General features: G+C 35.8%; 1 protein-coding gene across 7 annotated transcripts in view; it reads right to left on the bottom strand.

Moving 5' to 3' along the window:
* Positions 1–27,834, bottom strand: part of DMD (dystrophin) — a 1,304,666-nt gene that overhangs the window by 896,251 nt on the left and 380,581 nt on the right. For all 7 annotated transcript variants that reach the window (XM_087759563.1, XM_087759562.1, XM_087759568.1 and 4 more), the window contains 4 exons: positions 19,036–19,128; positions 17,964–18,041; positions 14,313–14,405; positions 7,245–7,417 (listed from right to left, as the gene is read on the bottom strand). In XM_087759563.1, the coding sequence (XP_087615689.1) occupies positions 7,245–7,417; positions 14,313–14,405; positions 17,964–18,041; positions 19,036–19,128 (437 nt within the window). The remainder of the gene's footprint in view (positions 1–7,244; positions 7,418–14,312; positions 14,406–17,963; positions 18,042–19,035; positions 19,129–27,834) is intronic.

The following is a 27,834-nucleotide window of genomic DNA, read 5'->3' as shown; positions in this document are numbered from 1 at the left end:
GAGGAAGAATTCTGATGGAAGGAAGTGAAACTTTTTGAAGATACTTTAACAACACAGGATGTATTGTTTTCATTTCTTCCGAATTTCTGAAGTGACTCATTTCTAAAACATCACAAGCCTTTAAAACAGCAACCTTTATAACTTATGTAACTTTCAGTAAAAAAGAATTACACAAAGATTGTGTAAATTATGAATTTACACATTACAAACATCACAAAGAAACACCATGTTTTAATAGGCCATTTTCGTAAGCTGTATTAACATCTCGTTAAGGTTATAATGCCATTAGAATTTGGCCATGATAAAATAACTTAGCAAAAGAGCAACTTACAGAACCAATTCACAAAAACTTGCCACCAGTGCATGTAGAAAGGACACACATTTAGATCATAAAAGTTGCCATCTCCTTTTCAAGAGAAAAGTTGTGGGTTTGTTGTTGTTCTAGCTTTATTTATACAAGAAAATCTTGTATATGTCTTCAGTACTCTCACAATTAAAACAAACCAGGAGCCAGTAACCAGCATGTAACCTAGCGACTTGTTACAATAAAAGTATTTTCTTACCTCTTCATACCATTGCTTTTATTTCTACTTTAACTTTCTGAAGACAAACTTTTGCTTCTTCTATCCAGGACCTCTTTTTAATGCCATTTTCCTTCTCCCCTTCCCACTCTGCTACCCTGAAGCAGAAACAGCTGCAGTGAAGTACTCATTTCTAAGGCAGTCACCTGGCCTAAGTTCAGGCATTTTAAAGAAGCAAGGAGGAAGCTAATGAATACCACTTGTTCCCACTTCAAAATCCTGATTAAAGGGATGGAGGGGGAGGGGGGGGAGGGAAAAAAAGCAAGCCTCAATGAAGTTAGAGAAAAGAGGCAAAACGCTCTCTGATATCCATCTGGAGGAAAAAGATTACAAGAAGTAAACAGGGAAAGCTCTCTGTGATCTGGAGCCTGAAGTAGGGAGAGTTTCATCTGTAGCAGGATTGACCTCTCTTCCTTAGCAAAATATTTTAGTTTCCATATATTCCTAGGGTGATGGTGCCACTCCACAGCTGCTGCCTTGCTTATTCCGTTCAATACAGAACATACCGTTCCAGGACCCATAACCCAAGCTTACCTTTATATTCTGAAAATTCACACCCTGGGCTCACTGATGTGCCCTTGTAGATTTGCTAAGTACCCATGCTCTACTGCTCCTCACACTCAGTATTAAAAGCAATTGCTAAAGAGCCTAAATGTCCATAAAGAGATGGTGATTATACAAATGGGAATATCTACTCAAAGTAACCCCTTTGTAAAATGACAGAGAAAGGGCATTAGAAATACCCATCAAAACAAAACAGTCAGCCGTAAGCAAGGGAATGGTGGGTTAAAAGACTATGAGAGAGAAAGCTTCCCACTGAGAGTACTGCTCTCACAGTGTATTGTCTACATAGTTAGAGCTTCATGCTAGTCTCTTACTTTCTTTTAATCCCTTCAAGGAGGCGCTGAGAATATTCATCTAGATACAAATTCCACACTACTGTCTGAACCTCTTTAAAAAAAAACAAAAAAAACAACAAAAAAACCCAAACCACAAAACCAAAAAGCCACCTACTCATCACTGAAAACATTATATAAGAGAAATGAAAATATCACCATTTAAAGGATAGGGATTGGTTTGATTTTGTTTTGTTATTTAAGGCATGCAGTTATTTCATTATTATCAACCATCAAAGTAAAAGGAACCATAGTAGATGTTTTTGGTGATTCATGTAAAGCCAGTATCCTCTCCTCAATAATAGCATTTAAGCCTTCCATGTATCAGGAGTTTAAGGAATTTCGGAGTTGGAGTCATTGTGCTTGTGCACGTATATTGTTGTGGGAATTCAGCAACGCTGCCTTAACTGTTTTTTCCTCCATTCTTGAGCTTTTTGCACCTGAACCATGAACAAAGATGATTTAGTACTATCTAGGATGTTTTTGGACAGCAGATACCTAAAATATAACAGTGATATACACAGAAGAAAGACCAAGGTATAACAACTTTCCAATGCGTTTACTCCTTAACAAAGAGGACCTCGACTATGACTATGACAAATATAATGATATTTTCTATAATGCAGTGCCTGTCCTCAAGAGTTTCACACAATCACTCAGCCTGGATACTTTATGGTGAAACAGATAAATACTATTTAGCAATCAAATTGAGTGATATACTTAGAAAAGCACATGAACATGATGTAAGAGAGGCCAAGGGTGGGGTTTTTTTCCTTTTTAAAGTCCAGATGGACATACGGAAATATTGTTAGTAGCAACGCCAGATTGTGTCAACATCAAAACCAAGAAGAGATGTAAGTCTATCTCCCATCTTTATCTACTCAATCGACTTCCTCCTGCTATTCTTCTCCTTCCCCTCTCCCCATCCTCAAAAGGAGCTGCCCACAAAGCTAGTGCAACAAAAATGTAACAGAGGCTGTAAATTGAGGCTGAACATGAAAGCTGTTGAAGGATAAATAAAAGACACAAAAACTACTGTAAATATAAGACAGTATATACTGTTATTTATTTTAAAGTTTATCTGTATCTCCTTCAAAATTATTTGCCATTATCTGCTGTGAGCTGCAAAAAGTTAAGTTCACAAAAAAGTTAATTTCATTTCCCTGAAATCACAGTAAAATAGTGTGACTAAAAAATTTCCTACTTACTGTATGTAGTGTTTTCTGAAAGCAGAATGTTAACTAGATCTATTTCTAATAAGTTACAACTTAAAAATTTGAGCGCTCAGCCAATATTTCAGATGAGGCAATATAGAGACTACAGTGTAGTGTATATTTTGATGCAGTTATAAAAACAGGCTTGAATTATTTTTAAAAGAAAAATCTAATTGTAAAAATAATAGTGTGATTTGGATACACAGTAGGACTAACCACAGCAGGACTAACCACAGCATGTAGTAACTGATCTTAATAGCTTACTACTTTATCCCAAAATACCATTCTTAACATTATACCATAAAAGTATTATGAAGCACTGTTTTTAAAAGCAAATGAAATAGGACTGAGTTTAGAAAAGAAAATTTAATGTTTGCATATTGTGAGAGACTGATTCCTATAGATGTCAAAAAGAAAATACTTTAATCATATGCTACCAGGAAATCTCCCCTCACTTTCAGAGAGCCTAAATACTATGAAAAAATTTGGCTAGCATAATTCTTTCAGTGTTGGAGAGATTTTTGTTTGTTTTATTGGTTTTTTTTTTTTGGTAGCAGACAGTCTAGGAATAGTGCTAAAATTGGCAAAAAATACACACACCAGGTACCAGGTCCACCATACAAGTTCGTTATCATACCTGACTTTCAAACTATGGCTAGCCTTTTTTCTGACTAATTCTGCTTCCATTCCTGAGAACATCTAAAGGTGATGAAGACTGTGCACACAAATTACAGCCTGAGGGTCAATGTGGAAGGCTTATGGTTTACCTCTGAAATACACCTGAAGGAAAGGCTAAACTCAAAGACTTCACTGTCAAAAGAAGCTACTATTTGCCGTAAAGAATATTTTTGACAATTAAATCATTAAAATCTTTTAAGTTTCAGAAATGACAAACATGTTTTAAATCTTTAAAAATTAATTTTTCCACTAATATATTTAATGTATAAGTAATCATAAAAACAATTGTAGCTATTCTGACAATTAGAGTAACAAGTCCTTGTTTTTCTTCAAAGGCCCATTTCAATATAAAAATTACTGGGAGAAGGAGAGGTACTGAAAGGTATTGTAGAAAGGGACAATAATGAAGGAGGAAAAAAGACAATGGAAAAAGTGAATTAATGAAATACAGAGGAATAAACTCAGAGGAAGACAGGAAGAAGAAGTGAACATCTGGACCAAACTTTATGGAGAACAAGGAAATGGAAGAGAAAGAAGTAGAACAGGAGAACTGGAAAACAGAAAATCAAACAGGGAAAATAGAGGAGCTAAATTCAAAAGTGTTGGTCTTCAGAGGGCTTGTCATTCTATGCATGTAAAGCACAAAATATTAATAAAGCATAGGATGTGTCAGACACTAGCTTTCTCTGAGATTTCATGTAAACCAGTGTTGATCAACTTTACTTAAGCGTATATTCAAACTGTCTTCTTTAGGCATGAAGCCAAGACACTGACACCCAACAAGTAGGTAACTGCATTTTAGAATTACTAAATGAGGTGTCAACACTTCTTAGAGAAGACTGTTTATTCTTACAGGATAGAGCTAGGTGCTCCTGAACACTCAGAGTGTCTTAGTGTACCTATTTTATTGATTGAATCTTGAAGGGCAATTCAGTGCTCCTGCATACTGAGCATGAAGTGCAAAGTCACCAAAACTCAATATAGAGGACACACTAAGCACAGAGGTTCATCTTAAAAATGACTGACTCGAGGCTTCAGAGAACATTAGGTCTTCCTGTGAGACTTTTGCAGAATAAATTAGTGATTAAAGTCCAGAAGAAGACAACTGGTGTGTCTTGGAGTCTTGGAGACTTGCCTCAGGGAATCTGAACGCACACTTGCCGTTTCCCAGATGAGTGCATTAACTACTGGGCAAGAGAGGTTGTCTTTTTCATTTCTATTGAAGGTAAGCTCACTGTGCAGAAAGCTGTGCAAGATTTATGGCAGCAGACACAAGAAGAGTAAAAGCGAGCTTAAGTTTTGCAGCCCTGTTTTAGAAAACGTGAATAAAGTGCATAAATTGTAGTGAGCAGGACATAAATGTTCACAACTAGTGAACTTTGCACTAAACTGAACGCAGCAGTGCATAAAGTATGACATACAGACACTTAGAGATTTGTCTAGACAATCCCAATGTGGCTTAGGCAGGCAACTGCCTTCCCCAACCAGGGGCTGCTCCTGAGTAAGAGGCTCTATTCAGACTTCTGGAGCTCTTCTTACAGAGAGGGACAAAAAGGAATTTCCAATTACTGATTTCAGACACCAGATGATATTACATGGTCTTGTAGAGCACACAGTCTGAATAGCTGAGTATCAGATACGCTAATCAGGAAAGAGGCAGTCTCTTACTGTGTCTAGGTGAAAAGATGTGCCACCACTTTGGCCTTCTGCTGCACTGATTTGCTGAAAATGAAATCAAGGTCGTCACAATGCCATAGAGTACTACTGGTTTTAGCCTTTCAGTCTACAGTAATAATTAGTCATAAAATATAATTTCAGCATAACTATTTTTTGGCATTTTTGAGATAAAGTATTTTCCCTTTGAGGTGTATCTATTTTTTCATCCCCAGCTGTATCCAATGCAACAGAGGCAGCACTGTACCACCAAAAGTAGCAGGAATCACTCAGTCTTTTTTATCACAGAGTTCCTATGTGACTTAAGTAACCCGATGGTTGAGTCAAAACATTTTTTCACTTAATAAGGCTGTGTATAGACAATGTTTTAGGAAGACAAAAAGGTTTTCATGCTTTTCATTTAATGAAACTATGCATAAGGTCCCACACTGTAACAGAGCTTCCATGAAGGTAGGTGATGCAGACAGAAGAGTATCCCACACAAAATTTTTTTTTTTTTTAATCATCTACGAGTATGGAATCAGATCTTTAGAAAGAAAGAGATTCATTGATTTCTACAGGATAATTGCATTCTTACATTCAGGTCCATCAGAATGAAACCACTTATGAAGTGAGATACAGAGCAAATTAAAATGAGAAATTATCATCAGTGGAAATAACAAAAAAAGTAAGTTTAGAGAGTGCTTGAAAAAAAATCACCAAACCACATTTTAATGAATGACCAATGAATAAAGTAGTTACCAAAAGCTAGTGACATAGTCACCATATTTTAGTTCTTTTCTTACGTAGCTCCCCAAATGCAGTTTTCTTAATACCTGTATAAACACTTCCAAGAAGTTGTGAGTGCATCAATGGCAGAGTAACAGCAGGATGGTGGGAAAGCCAGCTATTAATGTTATAAATACTGAATGCTGGTGAAATACATACACAAAGCCTTTTAAAGTATAATAAATTCTTCCTTAAGATAATGCCTCATTCTTAACATTACAAGCAAACAACACTTGTAATTGGAAGACCTTAGTTCAGTCAGATCTACTGAAGGCTCCCAGGCATATGCAGGCAAGAGATGCCTACTGTGCCTCAGATGGTGGTGTAAGGCATAGACGCTGCAAATGGCTGTCAGTGTTAGTCTTCAGACTACAACACAATAGACAATCAGACAGTTTCATTCAAAAACAATTACATGAGCCAGTGAAAATTTTGGAAATATCTACAGCTCTTCACTACTTAAGTTGGAAGGCATGTATTGTCTCAGACTATGTTTTTAGAAATATTTTGCCTTATTTTATTTTAAGCCTTTAATGCAACTACAAAAAAATGGCTTGGCTTGTACTAATATCTTGTAAATCCCTGTTGTCTCTTACTAAACAGAACATACCCACCTAGCTGTTCAAAAACTCAACTCTGATAATTTGGAACAGTCAGCCACCTTGCAGGACAGCCCCCTTTAGGAGAGAAGTATAGAAGTAGAAGAAGAGAGATCAGGAGGCTTACCACAATGGAAAAATAAGTACTGCTTTAAAACCAGTAGTGGCAAGAACTAGACCTTTAAGATAGATTGGCTTGCACATCTTCCTTAAGCCAAGTACATAGAACCACCAGAAAACTCTGAATCTTTAAAGGTAGAGTTTTATAAAACCTAGACTAGAACAAGACAACTTCTGAGAGAAGGTGAAAACTCAAATCAGCTAGAGGAACAACATGAAAGGTTTTGAAAACAAAGGCTACCTTCTCCAGCTGTGTCCTTTCGAGGCAAATCCATACTTTCAATCCAGCAACTGTCAGAGGCTTTCAACAAACACATTTCCCCCCTCTAAGTCTCCACAGGAAAATCTCCTTCTCCCTCTAGGACAACCTCAAAGGCTTAGTTTTGGATCTATTCCTTGCCCTTGGAAGTTTCCAAGCCTGTACTCCTTGAGACTATCTACTTGGTATATACAGTGAAATTCCAGAAAAGGGTCTGAACTGAGCTTATTCAGTTGCACTGTGAAAAGCTCAGACCCTCTCCCTCCACAAGAAGATTTAGTCTGACACCAAACACAGCACCCAGGTCAAAGCAAACAGGCGGCCATTTAAAAGAACGCTGAAACACCCACACAAGAAGCAGCTAAACCCACCATGTAACAGATACACCATCCTCAAGCCCTGTTACAGCCATCTGTTACAAGCTCACTGAAATAATGAAAAGCTAGTTTTCCTACCTGTGACTGTGGAGGAGTGCATTGAAAGCCAATCCATCAGACCAGCTACTGGTGAAATTGATAACATTGACCTGTGGGTAATTACGAGTCGATTGGCGGACCCAGCTCAGCAGAATCTTTTCACTGTTTGTCTGATGCAGTCCAGCCATGATGTTTTTCATTACATCTTTGACCTGCAATAAGAGACAGAATTTCATCAATGATTGAACTTATTAAAAGCTGACTTTTTTTTTTTTTACACAAAAAACCTTCAGTTGCCTAAATTTAAGCCTTAAAGAAAAACCTCCTAAGTAATTACAGAACATACTTGGTGTCACAGTATAATGATAGCAGTCAGGTCTGAATGCTTAAAGACAACTGATATTGACTTGTTGATCATCATTGCTGATGCATTCAGCACATTCATCCCTGTGCCACGTGAAGCGTTCTGTGCTTGAACAGAGAAGGCACATTTGTTTGCATCACTTATGGGAACAGAGTTCGTTCAAACTAAGTATTTCTCCTTGTGGTTTTCTTTGCTCTGGAAATATATCCTTAGTCAATATGATACATTACATAAAAGTTGATAAAATGATGAAAAGCATTCTTCTCTCATTGACAGAGTTGAAATAAGTAGTACCAAGGCAAAATAAATGCGCTCAGTGCACAGTAGATAATGTTTTTTACATAAATGTGCAAACTATATTTGCATACATGCACTTGGATGAAAAGTGAATTTCATTGTATGCACTAAAAGAGTATTGTATATGCTTCATTTTTAAATTTTTTTAATGAATAGATAATATTCCTCTTTCATTAGAGAAAGCTCACTGACAGTTATTATTTTATAAAAACCCATTAATTCTGAGGGCTTCTAAAAATATTAGCCTGCAGTTTGACATAATGCAGTCGATTATATATTTCTTAGCAACTTCCTTCCTCGTGAAAGAGCACCCAAAACTTCTATTAAGAATTCTATAATTTATTTTCCTGTAAAGTAATCCCCTTTAAATCATTGCTTTCTCCATATATCTTGTAAAGATTAGCAGCTCTTTTAAAATACTCCCTAAGATATAATTTAACTCTGAAGTTGCCTATTGTTGCTTATTCGGTTATGGAGTATATCTTTTCATTATAATTCTCCACTTGAATTGCTCTGCAGCCAGTATCAGTTGAAGAACAACATTCAGTGCAGAAGCTATTTTATGATAAGGGATGGACCACTTTGAAATTGTGAAAACCATAAGATAACATGCAGAAGATGTAATCTCAAAGAATAATCAACAACAAAAAAATTAATTGCTGTGATACTGTAGAAAATTACATATACCGTTTTATTGTTCAGTCTGGTAAGTTGCTTGCTAGTTTCACAGTAATTAATTAAATAGTTTGAATAAGTGAAGATACGAATTACTAAAAGAATGTCTTGTTTTCACATCTCAGATGCATACTACCCAAAGAGTATCAGTGTCTTCCATTTCCCTTTTGAGACTTAGGTATAAAGTTAACTTTATATGTTATTAGTTTCTGAGATGGGAGGAGAAACTGATCCTCTCTAAATTTCACGGGATACATTCCTGACTTTAGTCTAAGATTGTAATTTCCACCAATGAAAATGAATATAAAATTCTGTCAGATAAAAATAGCAGCATTTCATAGTTGCCTCCATTTCTACACCAGGAGACAGAAAGTAAAGAGTTTAAGAAAATCAGAAAATTTTTAGGAAAGTTTTGCTTCGTATGTCTGAGTGGGTATTTTGAGTTCCTCATTAATATTTTTAATGCCTTCATCATTGAGAGCTGCCAAAGTAGATTTACATAATTCAGCAAGAAGCTACGAGATTTGCCTTCTGTATTTCCAGGCAAAAACCCTTCACTACTATCAAAATATAAAATGTTGCTTTTCATGAATCTAAGTGCTAAAAAGAATAAAAGTTTTGAAATTAGCATCTATTGCACCAAACTTAAACAATATGAAAGACTAGAAAATATTGAATTTATGGTAGTGGAGACTTGTCCAAGCCAGGATTTCATTGTTCATTTTAGATTTTTATCATGTGCTTGTATTTACAAATGCAGATTTATCTGAATATTATAAGCAAACTGTAACATTTGAAAAATTCAGCACACATTGTATAAAAGGATAACTGAATGAATGCAGAAACACAAGATTTAGAAATATAAAAGTTCATAACATATAGAAAAGATCAAGTGTTTGAGTTGACATTAACATAAGAGAAAGGAGCAATAAGTATGAACAGAGGAAATTAGGGAAAAACAATAAAACAATGGGCCGTCAGGAAGGCAATTACTCAGAAGAATCCAGGTGACAGTTTTTCTTTTGATTTAAAGAGACAAAGCCAAAAACTTAGCATTTATTTCTACTTTTGAGCAAACAAATATGAAATATTTTCAAAATCGTCTTGTTGAGTTTAATATGCTGGCAATGGATAAAGATTTACTCTCCTTTTCCTGCATTTCTCCACAGCAGTGAAGACTCTTAAATTTATGATTTTTTATTGTCTCTTAGGGAATGGCAAGCGTTTAAGATAATGAAGTAAAAGGGTATGATCTCATCCTGAAGGCTGAAGTCACCTCCTATTCAGTGAGAAATGATGGAAAACTGCACTTCTACAACTGGAGCCACCTTGTCTTCCTGAGCACTCCGAGGGGCGCTGCCATCCCTCCCACCCCACCTGGCATCTCGGCAGCAGCACGCAGCACCATGACATGCCACGCCATGCCATGCCGCTGCGGGCACAGAACCATGCTGTCCACAGGGCGGCTGGGCCCTGAAGCAAGATCAGCGTCTGAGCAGAAAAGTGCTGACTGACATTGAGGTTAGAAGGAAGATTTTTGAAGGCTTCTCAGTTAAGACGTACTGTTCAGACATAATAGCACATAGAGAAGTGTTAACGTCAGCCTGAAGAGCTTTTGGGTGGATAAGCTCCCTCAGCATCCAGGCTCAAAAACTACAGCCATTTCAAAGTGTCTAGTAGGCTCTGCCTCTTGCTGTCAAATGATGAGTTGACCTCTGATACTCATTTCTTTGTTACCTCTCCTTTCTAATGCAGTATATCCTGGCAGGAAAAAAAGCTTTAAGGCGTAGGAAACTCCAACTTCCAGAGAACAGAAATACTTGCTCTTCCTGGGGAATAGACCTGTACTACGGCAATAAGAAAAGATTCCCTTTTGAATAGAAGGGGGAAAAAGGGCAACACAGACACCACCAAGATGACTTCCGAAAAGTCAAACTGACAAATGGAGAGCTGTGAACAGAATGGGAGCACTGCTATTCTCGTCACCACACTGAGAAGTGGCCAAGAGCAACGTGCCCAGGCCTGGCTCATGGAGGCAGCAGACCTCTGATCTCCCCGCTGCAGGACCAGGTCCTGGAGTCTGTGTGTGTGTAGCTGTGTGTGTGTAAGGTGACTATGAACCCAGCATGATCTCAGGCTTGCACTACATCTGTTTCACCTAAAACCAACACTCAGGTGCAATAACATTTTATAAGACTGGCACTTGGCTTCAGGATGCCAGCACCTAGGAGAAACAGACGGAAGGAGAGAATCTAAACAAAATTATTCTCAAAGCGAGGTGTTTTCATTTTTCTCAATCAAATAGGGACCTTACAGCTCCCTGACAGAACAACTTAGTATTTTTTATTTGCTATATTTCAGGTATTCTGACTGCGCAGATTACTTTTTTATAGCTATAATCTGCTACACTCTTTCAAAGCACATTTTAAAGAACTCTTTTAAAAACATTTTCATAGATATTCAAGACACCTACCAAAGTAAAGGATATTCTTTGCTCATTGATTCAAGGTGGATTGACAGAACTGTTAGTATATAATTCAAAATAAAATAAAATGGTAATTCCAATTAAAATACTGGTTCTGCAACAAGTGCACAACAGGCCTGATGCTTTTAATAGGTCTCCAAATGAGGCTGACTGACTGTTGAAATGCACCTCTCTCTGAAATATTTGCCTTACGTATATGCCTATTATTTTGCTTTTTTTCTGAAGAAAGTCGAGATTTTGTCTGTGACTCTTACCAAAGATTTTTGCTAGCTTTTTTTTTCCATGCTCTACATGAAAATAAGTTTGCTCTTAAAAACAAAACAAAACAACTTGCACACTGCAATATAGAATGTTTTTCCACTCTTAAGAGTCTTTGTCAAATGGAACAGTTCAGAAATCAATGGTTTTGTTTTGCTTTTTGCTTAAATGTTAATGCTGCAGTGAGGCTGGGATCACAGGACTGTGAGAAAGAGGGCAGCAGCTTCAAGGAAATAGAAACTCTGATAGATTCAGTACCATAAAGAGCTTTGGCAGCAGGCGCTCAACTCAGAACAATGGTTCAATTTCAGTGAAACTTTTAATAATAATCTGAAAAACAGGCTAGATAAGAAAAGACACAATCACTACAAGGGAAACGGAAAGCCACAAGTTTTCTACTGAACAGAAATGAGAGTGGCAAGAATGAGTCAAATCTTGTCTGCTGCCATGCCTCTACCACTGCCTTTCTCAATGGGACTGCTGATATCCACTCGGACTGGTACTGCCTCGTTATTCTTTTTATGCACCTTTCTTCTACCATATCTCTTTTTTTTTTTATGTTGTAAAATGAGTACAAAGAGATTGACATTTTTGTAAGAGACTGTCTTATTATCATAAGTACAGTTCTGTCCTAATGTGGTCCTGGCTGCAGGATGTGAAACTGGAAAAAGCTTCTTGCCTATTCATCTGCAACAAAATAACTGTCTACACAACTCATTATCTTTTTTTTTTTTTTTTTTTTTTACATGCATGCAGATAAACTTCATCTAGGTGACTCTTCTCAGGACTGCAAGCTCTTGGAATCAGAAAGTGAAAGGATTTACAAAAGCAGGATTGCACCATCAAACACAAACTGCACCAGTAGCATGCACTAAATCAAGTAGCCTGTATATTTTTTTTTTTTTTGGGGGGGGGGGGGCCTCCCACAGACTACAAATAAATGTAGTAGTCTTGATAAGTTATAATAGGTAATGAGATATTTTACCCAACTGTAGACAACTGGCAGATAAGTTTGGTGGCCCTGAGTCCATAATTTAGTCTTTAACAACAGCTTTTTGTGCTTCCAGCTGCTTAGTGCCAAGAACAATCTGTGATAGGCAAAATGGTACCAACAGGAAGAATCACCCTTTCTTAAGAAACTTACAGCCTTGTTTCACCAGAAGTGCTGTCAGTATGTAAGATAGTACCAACCTATAAACAGGGCAGAATAATCACGAACATATTCTAGATCATGTAAATCACTTCAAAACTTGAAAGAAAATCTGGAATAGAATAAAGATTTTCTCCACAGAGATGTAAATAAGCAAATTCACTTTGAACTGTTCCAGTCCTTTGAGGGAAAGAGACAGCAAACCAACATCATCTGAGTTCTGTTTAAAAAGAGAAAAGCCCAAGTAGAAATCTGGCTTTATATTATTTTTTAATTATTCATCATTATACAACAGCAACAGGCTTATTACATAATAATGGCAGCTTCTTGCCAACCAGGCTTTAGCTACTCTTTAGAAAAGAAACTGAAATTTAATTCTAGCCAAATTAGAAATTTATTTACAAAATTTTGAATAAAAAGAGAAGTCCAGAACATGGAGGTCACTTCCTTTCAATACTCCATGAATAGAACAAACTGAAACACAGAACTCAAAGTATAGACTAAACACGGGCTGAATCATTATGATTATGTTGAGGAAGTGTCACACCATCACAGCTGCCATCACAGTTATCACTAGGCTCAAGATGAAGCTTGAAACAAATCACCTATGTACTGCAAGTAAGCAGTACTCTAAGAGCATATGCCTGGTGTCCTCACCAGACTATACCAGGGAATACGTCTTCTGTGTGTGTGCAAGTATGTGTTTAGAGGAATGGTGGGAAAAGCTGAAAGAAAAATTAATAGGTACGCAGCTAATACTAAAGCACATCTTTAACACTTTGCTTCAGGATAAAATATGAACAAATCAAAATATGAATTTGAACATGAATAGTCATCTCAGTCCATAATTCATATAAATTAAACCACAGTGATTCAAGGATTATTCATAAAAGTTGCACAGTTAGGTTTCATATTCCATCTCCTTTTAATTAGTAATTTAGAACAATGTTATGTAATTAAACTAGGAATACTGGAATGGGAGACAAAGGAAGAAGTGATTTAACTATTTGCAGCTTTTCTCTGTTGCTGTCACTACAACATGTCCTGTAAAATTAGAAAAAAAATTTTCCCTACTTCAACGAATGATACACATATGATTTTTGATAGGAGTGTTCAGTTTTTAATATAAAGTCTTTTAGGCTTTGTTTCCCACCATCTTTGCTTGTAATGCTACAAGAAACTTGTAGATCATTGCTTGGGGAACAGATCCAACACAAATGGACAGACTCTTAGCCCAGATTCATACAAATACACAGACTCAGAGCATCTAGATGCTAGTTCTTTTTGAATTTTTATTTTAGTGCTGTCTCAACATTTGTTTACTTAAGTGTCCTTATCTACCATGCTGTTTTTTAGGAGATCTATCTCATAATCCCCCCTTCCTCTCCAAAGAGAAAGGAAGCTAAATAAGCTACATCTGGTTCAATAAATTGTCAGAGTAGCAGCTTTTCAGGGTTCTAAAAATAATTCTTGGCAGGATGGGTCAGCAGTGAAAAGTAACAAATGTGATTATTTCATTAAAATATAAAAGTCATTCTTTCTAAGATACTAAAAAGAAAAGTGACTATGAAAGCTATATATCCACGTTGGCTTTCCCTATACATTTTTCTTGCAATAACTGTATTATATATTCTCTTGTAACATCTGACTGTGAAATTAGAGTCAAAAGAGCTGCTGCTAATGCTCTAAAACCTATTTTATCTTCTTAAGATTCTTGATATCCTAGATAATATGTAAACAGACTGCCATAAAACTTGCTGATTTAGGACATTGTTTGCAATGTCTATGTTTGCTTTGTAGGTTGTAGCTGGATAATAGCGGAAAAAAGATCAGCGGAATAAAAATACTTCACAGAAAGTAAGCAGTAGTGCCACTCACCTGCCAGTGGAGGATTATATTCCAGATCAAACCAAGTGTCAGCTTATGATTTCCATCCACAATGTCTGAGCTCCCAATATTTACCAAATCAACCTATTAAAGAAACAACAAAAAAAAAATTGTATAAGATTAACAGCAGGCATAAAAAGTTGGTGTTATTATCATACATTTGGTGTTAAACTTTCTTTGTGGTGAGGGAGAGGGAGGGATGGGCTAGGGTAAATCTCTCATTTGGTTTCTGTTGTTTAGTAAACATCCAACTCATGTTTTATAAATGGCACAATTAATGTGCTGGCAAAAAGCAAGCAGTAATCTAGAGTTCCAATTATTCCAGTTATAGCATGTTGTGAAAACATACAATTAAAAGTAATAGTTAATAATAACTCAAAAATCTTTTATATTAAGCCTCTACAATTACAAATCACAAAACTGATGGGTGAGACAGAAAAACCCCTGTGTTATGCTCCATACTACCTTACATAATATACTTTGCTGAAAGCTACACACACATCTAGACACTGTAAGAACCTACAAACCCAAGATATTGTTCTACATATTTAGATTAAAATAAAACTTATTTTGCCTTAATTAAATTCTACAATGTATAAGGCAAGGCAGGATGTGTTCTGGAATACAGAGAAACCAATGATTGTGATCTAAGCAAGTCTTTTCCACATTAGTTTGTCCAGTAATGTTGTTTTCCATAATTATATTATGCATTCGCAGCTTCATTAATACATCAGCATTTACTACACTGGAATATTCTTTCCTCCACATGTGAAATGATCCTTCACCCCCCCCCAAATAAGAAAGCCAAATTCAGGGATATGAGTGCAAGACAATACAAGCTAAGACCTGCACTTCTGGATGGAAACTACAACTCTAAAATCTGCATCCTCACTGTTTCATAGATGCAGTTTTTCATGATCAGAACTGATACTTATACGGTAAAGTACCCCATTCCTTAAAAAATTACAGTCTGAATATCTCTACTGCACTTCTGAAGCTATTTGAAGTTATATCTGTAGAATGACTAAAGTTTTTGCATACTCAAAATAAGTCTCTTTTTATTTATTTCAATGCATCTATGTATAGGTCATTTTTATTAATCACATACAAAGCAGGTATTTTGTCAAGAACTCTAAAACTCTCCGAGAACTCTTTTCTTTAAGAATTCATCATTTTGTACTAAAAGCATATGAGACTGGCAATTCATTGTAACCAACAGTGTCTTAGAACATTTCCCAAGTGGAACTTCGACTTTTGTTCTGGTTTCAGCTGGGATAGAGTTAATTTTCTTCCTAGTAGCTGGTATAGTGTTGTGTTTTGGATTTAGTATGAGAATAATGTTCATAACACACTGATGTTTTAGTTGTTGCTGAGTAGCGTTTATACCAGTGAAGCACTTTTCATCTTCCCATGCTCTGCCAGGTGCACAAGAAGTTAGGATGTGACACAGCTGGGACAGCTGACCCCAACTGACCAAAGGGCTATTCCACACCATATGATGTTATGCTCAGCATATAAAGCTGGGGGAAGAAGAAGGAAGGGGGGGATGTTCGGAGTGATGGCGTTTGTCTTCCCAAGTAACCGTTACGCGTGATGGAGCCCTGCTTTCCTGGGTATGGCTGAACACCTGCCTGCCGATGGGAAGTAGTGAATGAATTCCTTGTTTTGCTTTGCTTGTGTGTGCGGCTTTTGCCTTACCTATTAAACTGTCTTTATCTCAAGCCATGAATTTTCTCGCTTTTACTCTTCCCGTTCTCTCCCCCATCCCACTGTGGAGGGAATGAGTGAGCAGCTGTGTGGTGCTTAGTTGCTGGCTGGGGTTAAACCATGACAACTTTATATCCTAAATTTCAAATGGGGTCCACATAGCAAGTGACCCACTACAAAGCTTATTAGGGTATTGCCTACATGTTCTGCAGGCCAAATCCTCCATGTTTTTGGAAATGGAAGCCTCAATACACAGAACCTACATCTGTTTTACTGAAATAGAAGAACGCTTTCCAGTTTGCCTCAGCGTTGCCTGAGGCTATACTGGGGCAACCACTCACCCCAACACTATCACCTTTCCATAGGAAAAAAAAACCTGTAAAATGGATTGACTGGAAGGAGCAGCGTTTTTCAATGTTCCCACGCAGATGACTGCAAAACCTCAGAGCAAGGATGGCACATACCAGCAGAAAAATCTAGATTAGTCACAGGCTTTAAATAGCTTTAGAACCATTGATTTTGCATTCCTGAAGTCCCATAGAAATCACACTTGAGATGATTTTGAAGGTTGAGGAAACTATTTCAGAGGCAGATCTTTTGGCTTTATACTAATTTGATCCAGTATATATATACACTATATTAATTTTTATATTGTGTATAGCTTATAAGGTTTTCATTATATGAATATGATGGCCACTGGATGACCACTTCACTTTCTAAAAGAATGTTTTTTCTTCTATATTCTTCAATTGGAATACTCTCTGCTTTCTTTTTGTATTTGAAAGGGACTATTGTTGTGTTCTGGAAACTGAATGAAAAGCACATCAATGGATTTAGCTGATACATAGTGAATAAATACTTTTAAAAGCATTTACTATGAAAATTTGTAATCACATTCCAGGTATGCAATCAAAACATTCTTGTATACTGTGAAATAATGTATTGCTGATTTTTTTCAACAACGTCCAATATTGCAGATTTTGAAGAATTAGAAGCTTTCTCTTCTATTTATTTACATTAAATTCCATTTAAAAAAAGAAAAATCACCTGGAGGTCTTTATGCTAGTCTTATAAGGTCACTTTCATTTATGCACAAGTCTTCAGATGGATAGGCATTACCTTAGATTTATAAAATCAATAACTTTATTCAGCAGCTGAACTCAATCATGTTTAGTTACCTACCGCAGCTATCAAGAAATTCAATATAATATGCGGCACAGAAGACATTATCACTGTTCCATCACATCTTACTGTTAAGTTTAAGTGAATGTTATAGTTTATATGAATTTATTCTTGAGGAGGGGATATGATATAATTAGTTGGCCACTGAAAATGTCTGCTAAAGTTATGGATCCATTAGAACATTTGCATAAGGAAAATATCATGAGAATATTTACTCAAAAATGATGCACAGGATACTGGCTTGAAAAGACAATCTTGACAAAGTAGAATGGAAAGTGGTTTTGATATGATTCATTTCCTTAATGTTATGAACCATAAGGAACAGACACCAATGAAAACTTAAAAAAAAGACTGCTTGTAGGAAAAGCCTCAGTTTTTCAGACTTCATAATTGTCAGAGCTTGTGAGTAGACATTTTGATAGGTAGCACCTTCTAACCAGTTATGGATGACTTCTTGTAATTAACCTTTGAAAATTTTAAACACGATGCATTACCATAAAATTGTGCATATTGATCTGTCTTCAGATAGCATTCATTATAGATATATTATTCAAATATTTGCTGGCAGAGGATTTTAAATTTTTTGAAATACATTCCATCCTGGTGCTGAATGATGAAGTATCCAAGTCACATTAAGAAAACTGCCTTGACTCCAGTAACTGTATACTATAGGCCAGAGTTTGATCCAACACTTACAAAGCATTAAGTATGCTATCTATAGGATGTTCTGACCCTGTTGGGCTGATTACTTACGTTATTTCTCTGCAAAACCTGCAGTGCTTTGTTGACATTGTTCAGAGCATGAACTCTTGTGGAACCCTTTTCTTTTGCCTACAAAGAAAATAAAACAAATTTGACTGCCCCAAATCAGAAACTAGAACACACTGTATTTAACTCAAATCTTATACTACACCTGTAGTTTTCTATTTCATGAGTTTATGACAACAACAGTGAGAATATTACCATACATTGTGCATAAGTAGCTTACCAATATGAAATAAAGGCAATTGTGAAACAAACTGTATCCACAGTTGGAAGGTAATTTGTTACCTCAACATTTTTCAGTGAATAAATCATTGAAATGTATATAAAATCAGTTAATTCCAGATTGTTTTTATTATGACTAGTCATCTTCTCCATGGCACAATTTAGGAACATTACTGTGACAACCAAACAGATAAGCATCAGTTTGTTTAATATTTATTTACAAATATATTCTCTCTGGATTTTGATTCTCAAACTCCCAGCTTGCTTCACTACTCTTTCATAAGAAAGTTTCAGAGAAAGAGCCCAAGCTCAAAGTCGAAGCAGGAACACAAGAGAGGATATTCAAAAATATGTGTGACATGTCGCTTTAGAATTTCCAGGTTAATAAGAGCAAGGTGTTCTCTCTTTTCAGACATGTACAACTCCAATACATGGACTGTATGTATGAAATTTATAAGCGAAACATTCTAATTCTGCACATTAAATTCTATTCCTTGTATTTGGCACAAATATCTAGTGATAAATAATTTCTGAATTCCAGCTAATATCTAAATGAACCCTGCCTCAGTCTTGTTTCTCTTTGCCACAGTTCCTTAATAAGTGCATACAACAAAGTAGAACATTTTCATCTTAAGTATATGCCTAACAAAGGGTTACTGTCTAATATAGCTCTAGTCACAATGTTTCCTCAGTTTCAAATGCAAGTTGAAAATAATCAAACCCGTAAAAAATAGTTTCCACAGGCCCTCATCAATGGTGGAATTAATGAACACCACCTACTACAATTATCACACCATCAAGACTTCAATATACAATAAATGTGTTAATATACACGTACAAGTTTTTGGCCTGTAAGGCATTCCAGGAGCTCCAGAAGTCTTCGTCCATCTCGAAAATCATTAAAAAGATCTTCAATGTAACGTCTTCCAAACTGAAATGAAACAATGGCTTTAGTTAGTTCAAACACCAAAGAAATGAAGACTCAAATTGCTAAAAAGACCAGAAAGCTGTAAAAGCCACTGTCTTGCAAAGTGCTGTATTCCACTTGTGTAAATACATTGTGCTAATTAAATAATAAATATGAAAGGTACAATGCAAAGTAAGGGAGCAAAATATCTTACAACTAAACTAACAGGATTCTTTCACACACATCTATGTTTAACAAGGTTCTATTACATATGAGAGATTGGTGCCTACCTTATTTCAAGTACTTTTCTTATGCTAAGGAATGTATATCCTTTATTCCCTCTTAAAACTATACTATTGATATAATTTGTGAGAAACTACTGCAGATCCAATAATTTATAATTTGTGCACATACCATTAATTCAAACAATTAAGCAGAACTGAATACAAATGAAGCTAGAACACAAACTGGACTTGGCAATTAAGGTGCAATTCAGGAGAAAAACAGGAAAAATAATTTGCCAAATGAAAAAAAAAACACAACAAAAAACCAAAACATCCATAAAGAGATATCAAGGTTAAGTGCCTAGTAGGGGCTCTTTCACGTGGCAGAAACAAACTTGGAATTACACAGAGATAAGTCTCAGGCTCATTCTAGTGAGGATCTAAGAAACATATCTATGTTAATAGGGCATACTTGGAATTGTACTGAATCAGGGCCTCATTACTGTACGTGGCTAAAACAATACACATTTTGTACTTAGCATCAGCAAAAGACAAAAGGAAATACTTGGGATTTTCCCCTATGTGACAATGGTAAAAGATTATTTACTCTTTCTAAAATTCAAGCCAAGTTTCTGATCTGATGATTTGACTAATGCATTAAATTTTAGAAATAAAGAAATATAATTTTGTATAGTATAGTCACTGTGCATCTTTTATGTGTACCTATAAATTTTGATATCTTTTTGTATGTATGAGAGCTATTGAGAACCACAATAAGAAACAGTGATTATTTGGTGCAGTGTCAAGTAGATTCACATGTCCACATTATTTCTAATTTGTGAAGTTTCACAGATGCTTTGATTGATTTGAGAGGAAGCATCTGTATTTTAATTTGCTAGAATTGACACCATGCTGACCTACATTGCACATCCGCCACTTTTACCACAGAGCAATGTAGAACTGGGAATCCATATGACACAGAAGCGTTTGCTTTCCTGTCAGTAGCGTTGTTCTAGTACTCACTGCATCACTCATTAGAGCTAGCTGGGAATTTAATGAAAAACGTATTTTGTCAGAGTGTATCAATTCCTTTGGAAGGTTTCTTAAACAGAGGACAGAATTAAGGACAGTTTCCAGTGCTAGACTCATTTTTGTCTCGATCAATAAATATTTCTGTGTACAGCACAAACTTTAGTGCTATTAGCTACTCTGACATTACTCTTTCCCTTTTCCTTTCTCTCTGACTGCTCTTCTGAGGCAAGAGCAACTTTTAATCCCTTCAGTTTTTGGTAAGGTCTTGCTTCTGTTTCACAGAACAAACAAATACGAAACATCCAAATTTTTCTACATCAGTAAGAATCCTTGTTTTCTAGCCGGTTTTCACACCCTGCACAACCCATTCCACCTAAGCTAATTTCTAGTTAACACATGTGCTGCCACTTGACTACCTAAAATATCTGAAAACAAGTACTGAATAGATTCACATATCATTTACTTACCCTGCTCAATTTTGTGAATTATCTGTTTAACTAATAATACTCAGCAACTCTATTTCCTGCCTTGCATTTATTATGAGAAACAGTTTTGATAAAATGTTTTAAATTATAGTATGAATAATCATGTGCCATTATGCAAGTCGTCATGCATGGTATTCCTGAAGTTGTCTATTATTTACTCTATACAGCACAAACTTAGAATTAAAACATATGACTAAATCAGAGAGACTTTATTTTGTTCCCTAATCTTGCAGAACAAAAGTCATTTTTGCAGAGGAAAAGCACAAGACCTATGCACTTCTAAGGGAACATTTTAACATTCTTTAGAAAGCTGAAGTGATCAATAGGCCCTTCTGTAACACTATGAAAGAGTTGTGCCCATAATGTTACTGAATCACTCTGGGAATATGAGCACAATGACGTTTTGATAATAGAATATAATTATATTGCTTTGTACCATAAGGGAAAAACAGAACTAGCCTTCATAACTGCCTCTGTGTCTTTCTTCCTTTTTGCAGCATTTAATCTATTAATAAAGTTTAGGTTGAAATCCATCTAGGACAGCCAAAATTCTTCTTGACAAAATAATATGGGGGGTTTTTTTGGTAAAGCTTTCAGAAAGAAAATAAAGACACAGCATGGTAGCATCCCCAGCAGGACATATTAATTATAAATGTATTACAAGTAAACCTTAAAACAAAAGTTACCATTGATTTTTTAGGGTCTTCCAAGTATACCTTCCATTAATCAACTAAAAATACCTTAAGACACCCTATACTACCACCACACATATAATCCTTAACCTGAAGAAGGTTGCTATTTTTCTGGCAACAGGGTAATTAAGTTTTCAAAGCTTTCTCAATATAGATTGTCTTCACTGGATCGACATTGCATTAAGTCTTCAGAAACAAAGGGCTCAAAGATGCACCAAATAAATTCACTGTGTCATTGAAAAGTGTCTGTTAAGTTGTATGAAGCTTTGAAAACAATGAAAAAACAAGCATGGCTAGTCGATGGCTTTCCAAAACAAATGCCTAGTCTTTTACTGTAAATTTGTGTTGAAAATAACCTTGTTTAAAACTTTTTTTAGGTTGTGACCTATAGCCACCACCCTTTACCTACAGAGGAATGAAGATGTTCAGAAGAATCTCCTGTGCCATTGGTATGCATGTTGATTTGTTAATACCCCTATATTTCAGACTTATTCAAAACCTAACTTTAAAAAATGCCCAATGTGGCTGCATGCTGGATTGTTGGTTCACACTTAGTTTTTCTTCTTAAAAAACACAATGATGGAAGAGATGGGGAAAAAGAGAGACAGAGTACAGGACAGAGGAAGGACTGCAGATATCGAATGTGAAGGACAAGGCAACTTCTCATCAGTGTGGTACTAATTTCCCAACAAGTAGTTTGACTGGCAGCAATATGAAACTAGAGATAATTGTATGATCTTAATCAATATATAAGCTATCTATAACGTCAGTCAAATAGATCAGCAAAGTAATTATTGTGTCTCTCTGCCTTACTTGCTTATTTCAGGGAGACCAACAATTAACAGAAGGATTTGGGAGACTGGAGGCTGTCATGAAAAGGACAATGAGAAAAAATATACAGAATAAAGAAAAGGAGGGAATAACTGTAAAACTGAAATTTAAAAAAAAAAAAAGAAAGAAGCAGAAATTACTTTCTAGAAGTAGGACTAACAAAATAAAAATCTACGCTAGGAATTTGTTAGAATCTTCATTACTAGAAAGACTCCAGGCATTTAAGTATACGGCAGTTTTATGTATTATTTTAACCTACTGTCTTTGTATTAAATAAAGGTCAAAACACAATTTTCTTGGTTTAGCTGATATGGCTGTTGGCTGCAACTGCTGATCTTTACATAACATAAGGGGACCTGAAGGAAATCCAAGAGATTTATTTTAAAAGAAAAGCACCAAAAAATGTGATACAGACGGGAAGATAAGATTCCTGTTTTATCATGGGTGAAATTAACCCTCCAACTTAAATAAGGACTCAGGAAAGGAATTCACAAAATACATTTGTATCAAAAAAAACCACCTACACTACCACAATCAACTACACAAGCCTTAGTCTTATTAGTCTTAGAATTACAGGGTAATGTACAATTAACATCTCAGGAAAAACATGGGAACTTGCAGTAGAGTCTTTCCCCAGGTATTATAAGGGAGTGAAGCATACTTAGAGTATTCCATGTACATATTCTAGAATGCTCTCAATATTAATTAGACTGAAATAATATCTAAAGTGTATTAGTTGTTTTCCAAACTCAGACAGCAACTGAACCAAACTTATGCCAAAGAATGTTACCTAAAAAGACAAAAGCAGATGGAAAAGAAAGAAAAAAGAAAATCAGGAAATAGACTGAAAATAAATCCTGATAGATAAATGTAGTTGCAATTTTTTTTGGTGTGAATATATCTAGAAATCTTAAAACATCAAGCTCCATCCTATTCATCTCAATACTGTCCACTTTTATTGTCATTCCGTTGTTCTTATTCTCTCTATGTAAATTTAACAAATAAATTTTATCAAACAAGTAAATTATTTAATCAGCTCATTCATCAGATACATTATGGAAGAAGTTAATATTGTGGGAAATATTACATGAAAAGCCAGTATTCCATGAAAACCTCTCCGTTCAGAGCTACACACAAGCCAGTAATTGTGAAAGCGATACAGAGAAGAACACTAAATAATTGAAAAATATCTTGTCCAGAGAAGGTACAAAGACATCTGTTCATGAACATTGACTCTCCTATTGCCCAGTGCTCAAAATTATGAGTCACAGCTACAAAAAATTCTGATTAGCATAAAACTGTTAGCAGACGTTATGTTTTAGAATAAATTAGCATAGGCAAATCCTATACTACGGGAAAACAGAGCGAAGGGAAAGGAAATAGGAAGGGGAAGGAGTTGGGAAGGGAGGCGAAAGGAAAGGAGGGGAAGAGGATTAAGAACAAGTCATAACTTAAATTTTCTCCTACAAGCACAAAGGGTAGAAACGTACTTCTATTTCCTGAGATTCATAAACACTCAAAATTTCAAGCCATGAGTCCATAATAACAACTCCAGTAAAATACAACAGAAGACTGTAACACAGCTATTATTTGAAGTTCTTTAACATGCATATTTTTTTTCTGTTTTATAAAAATGCAATAATAAATATTTTTTCCCATTTTTTCAGAAAAATTACAAAGGGCAAAAACATGGCTGAGGAAGAGATCTCAGACTTTTCATTTTGCTTTGAAGACAAGTATGCATTTATGTTACACTTTTCATTTGAGGGCAGACTAGACTGTAAGAAGATTATTACACTAAGACAAGTTGGATGCTATTTCTTATGCATTTACAGTATTATTGGCTTATTATTATCAGTTCATCTGGGAAATCTAGCAATGAAAACTATCAACAGATGGAGAGAGAGAGAGAATAAATTAAAAAGAAAAGGCACTGTAAAGACAGAAAGTTCCAGGTTAGGCATGACACTAGCCAGAAGATTTAAGGTTATATTAGATGTAAATAGGAAAAATCAGCTTACAATAAAACTAGTGGACACAGAAGTGCTTCAGACTCCGGGGACAGGTAAATAACTAAGACCTTAGCTTGGGACAAAACCTGTGCCTCCAGGAGGGGCAGGAAACCTGGACCACAGAGCCTGGAAGGGAGCTGTAATGCGGTTCATCTGTGCCCCCAGCATGCAAAGCTGTGGAACAAAAGAGCCAGAGGTGCTCTGCAGTTTGGCTGGGACCTCAGGCTGCTGATTGACTACTAAAAAAATGAAAAGACAAGTTACAATCCAGAAAGGTAGGAGCACATAAGCCATAAATTGTCACATAACTTTTTCAAGTAATTGTCTCAAGTTCAGTTTGTAAATCTGTAAATTTTGGTGAATAGACGTCCGTAAGAAAGAAATAAAAACTTGGTTAGCTTACAGACGTTACCCTTAGTAAGACTTTAAAGAATCAGCTTTTCCTTGCAGTCAAAATATTTGATGCCTCACTCTGTGAAACAATAAAGAAAAGCCATTGAGCTAATCTCAACAGATCTTTTAAGTCAATTTTAATAAAAGAGGGATTATTAATACTTGCTCTTTCTCTGCTAAATATATTAAAGGTTGAATTTCTCTCCCCAACATCCTCATTTATGGTTTGTTCAGTTCTGCTGGGAAGTTCCATGAAAGTCACTGACATTTTCTTTCATTGATGCTGGATTACTATTACAGCAGCAAAAAATATTGTCCCAGTCATGAGGGAAGAAAGATGCATCGGGCATAGTTTAATTAGGCCATAGTTTTACTGACTCATGGGAAGCACTGAGTAATAACTTGAGCCACACAAGCCATCCTCTCTCCCTTCATCCTTTTCTCCTGTCAGAACACAGAGGCATCCATTCTGCTGCAGGTGAAACTCTACGCCGGCCAGCTGGAAGTCAAACACTGCATAAGCAGTTTGCCTCTCTACTGTCAGAGCTCCAATCTATTACCCAGCCTTTGTAGTAGACACCTTTTTTTGCAGTCTAACTTCAGCTTTCAAGGAATTACACAGAGGAGTAACAAATGAATGCTGGTATTTTAAAAATTGCTACTACTGACCAACTGAGAGGAAGGTGTAAAACTGTTCTCTAAAGATGCCACGCTCTTCGCACAGGCAATGAACCAAATATTACCATACATTTCAACAAGGTAGCTGTCACAATGCCTGCAGCAGGCCCAGAACACCCAACTCTACCCTTAATGAGGGAAATAGGGGCAGGTCTTATCAACCGTCTGAAGGCAGTTCATGTTTGTGGGACAGGACACGACACATACTCTCAGAGTAGGAGCTGGTTTCATATCCAGACCCTGATGTTCAGGTAATGACACCAGACCCTCGTGGCACTTCAGTTCTTGTAAAAGGTTATTTTCCCTTCAGCACAAGGAATCACTTTAATTTTCTAGCGTCATTACAGAGAAGGATACTCACAGAGCCCTAAGTTTCTGAAGAATACTTTGTTATTTCCATTTTAAAATAAATCAGGAAATCTCACTGCAGGGGCTGTACATATCCAGAACAGAAATACAGATGTATTGACAGACACAGTTCTGTCAGTATAGCTATCACTGGTTTTCTTAGCTCTCAGAAATTTGTCTCTAAATTAAATGTAAATCAAAGAATAAGTAAATAAATCTGTCATAGTAACTCATACTTCATCTTTGGTTTACCCTCATCTAGTGCTTACCCAAGAAGGACAGAGAGGTGCAGAAAGTTCTGCCATCAAAGAAGTAGGAGAGCTAATCAGCTAGTGAAGAGCAGTCTCACCATGGTCTCCAATTATTGTATAGGCTCTACAGATAATGTATATTATCTCCTCAGTACACTTTATCATACCCTTCTGAAACCAGTACATAATGCCTTCTGAGATCCAATATGCAAAAATATTTTCTTTGTAGAGTCTTCTAATTTACCTTTCCTTTGTTGAATTATACTGTAAGACTAATTATGTGATAATTAAAATATTGGAAGTTTCACCACGCATAACAGAACTTCCTAAAGTTATGTTGAAATGCTCGCTGTCCTTAGGATGACTGAAATTCATGAAGTTGAATTATTTTCTCTGCTCTGAAAGCAAAGGGAATCCATTATTTATTAATTAGACACATGGCATTTTAAAAGTCAAAGACAAAATAGTTATTATGTATTCTATTTTCACATAAAATTTCCTTATGAGGTTTATTCAATACAACTTGAATTCACTTTGATTAGACATTCTATCTTATCTATTAATGCTATTTGAAAATGAGATTTTGAAATGAGTCACATCACTAATCAGATTATTTTTTCCAGATTCAGTGTTATATTTTTCACAAGAATGAAATTAGATTAAGAGCAGATATTAATTGTAATAGCATGATAGTATTAAAAACCTGAAGATCTGTTTGAAACAGCAAAATAAAACCTACTGATACAGTCTCCAGTCAGAGCAGAAAACATATAATGATATCAACAGTAGTTTTTTAATAGCACTTCAATACATAATATTTCAAAAAGGTATATAATCCATAATGTCAATTGCTAAAATGAAAAGACATAATTTCAGTAATTTTAATATTATTTTTCAAAAGTTTAACTATTCCCATAGAATAAAATATCTTATAAACAATTAATATTGTTCACTGTGTGCAGACCATAAACATGAAAATCAAAGCATGAACAATTTTTTAGGCAAAATTTGATGGGCCAGTTTTAAGCTGACAGTGATGGTATAGCCACCTCTGGATACCCACACCTGAATGTGGCAGATTTTAATGTAATCAGATATCTGTTAACAAAGAAATAAACAAAACCTTATTATTTCATATATGGTGCATATATTTCATATATAAGTATATATGTCCCCTTCAAAATCTGAAACAAGTCAGGTTATTGCCTCTGTGACAGGATCAATGGAAAAGTACTTTTTAATGAAAGGTTACCTCTATTGCAATTCCAGCACAACTTTAGCTGAGATACAAATCAGGTGAAAGAATTACCAAAGCGGCTCCAAAGATTTGAGGATTATTCCACCCTTCACTTGAACCATGAAAGTTACACTGACCACCCAGATAATTCACACTCCTGTTACTTAGGATTTTAAAGTGTCCCACCTCTGCAAAGAAACGTATAAGGAAGAAAAATACCATAAACTAACAACTAATTTTATTTATAGTGTTATCTCAGATATAACTTAAAATAAAAGATGGGACATTAATTATATTTACATGTTCCAGAATACTTGTATTTTTTTAATTTATAGTGTGTAGGTATTTCTGAGTTTATAAAGGGTAGACTTTTAGGGGCTGCAAGGATGAAAATGCAGGGTTTTTGAAAGAAAGAGCCAGCCCACTTTCCGGTGGAGAAGCACAAACTGTACCTAGCAGATGCCAAATGCAGTAATTTTAGCTAAATTTCTCATTTAAGGGAGCATCAATTCCACAGCAGACTGTTTCTATGAAAAGTTGTTATTCA

Source organism: Nipponia nippon, unplaced genomic scaffold, assembly GCF_047370975.1.
Source record: "Nipponia nippon isolate SJK-2023a ecotype South Korea unplaced genomic scaffold, ASM4737097v1 scaffold_2, whole genome shotgun sequence".
Lineage (NCBI taxonomy): Eukaryota > Metazoa > Chordata > Aves > Pelecaniformes > Threskiornithidae > Nipponia > Nipponia nippon.
Note: the sequence above shows the minus strand (reverse complement) of the source record. Positions and strands in the feature narration are given on the sequence as shown.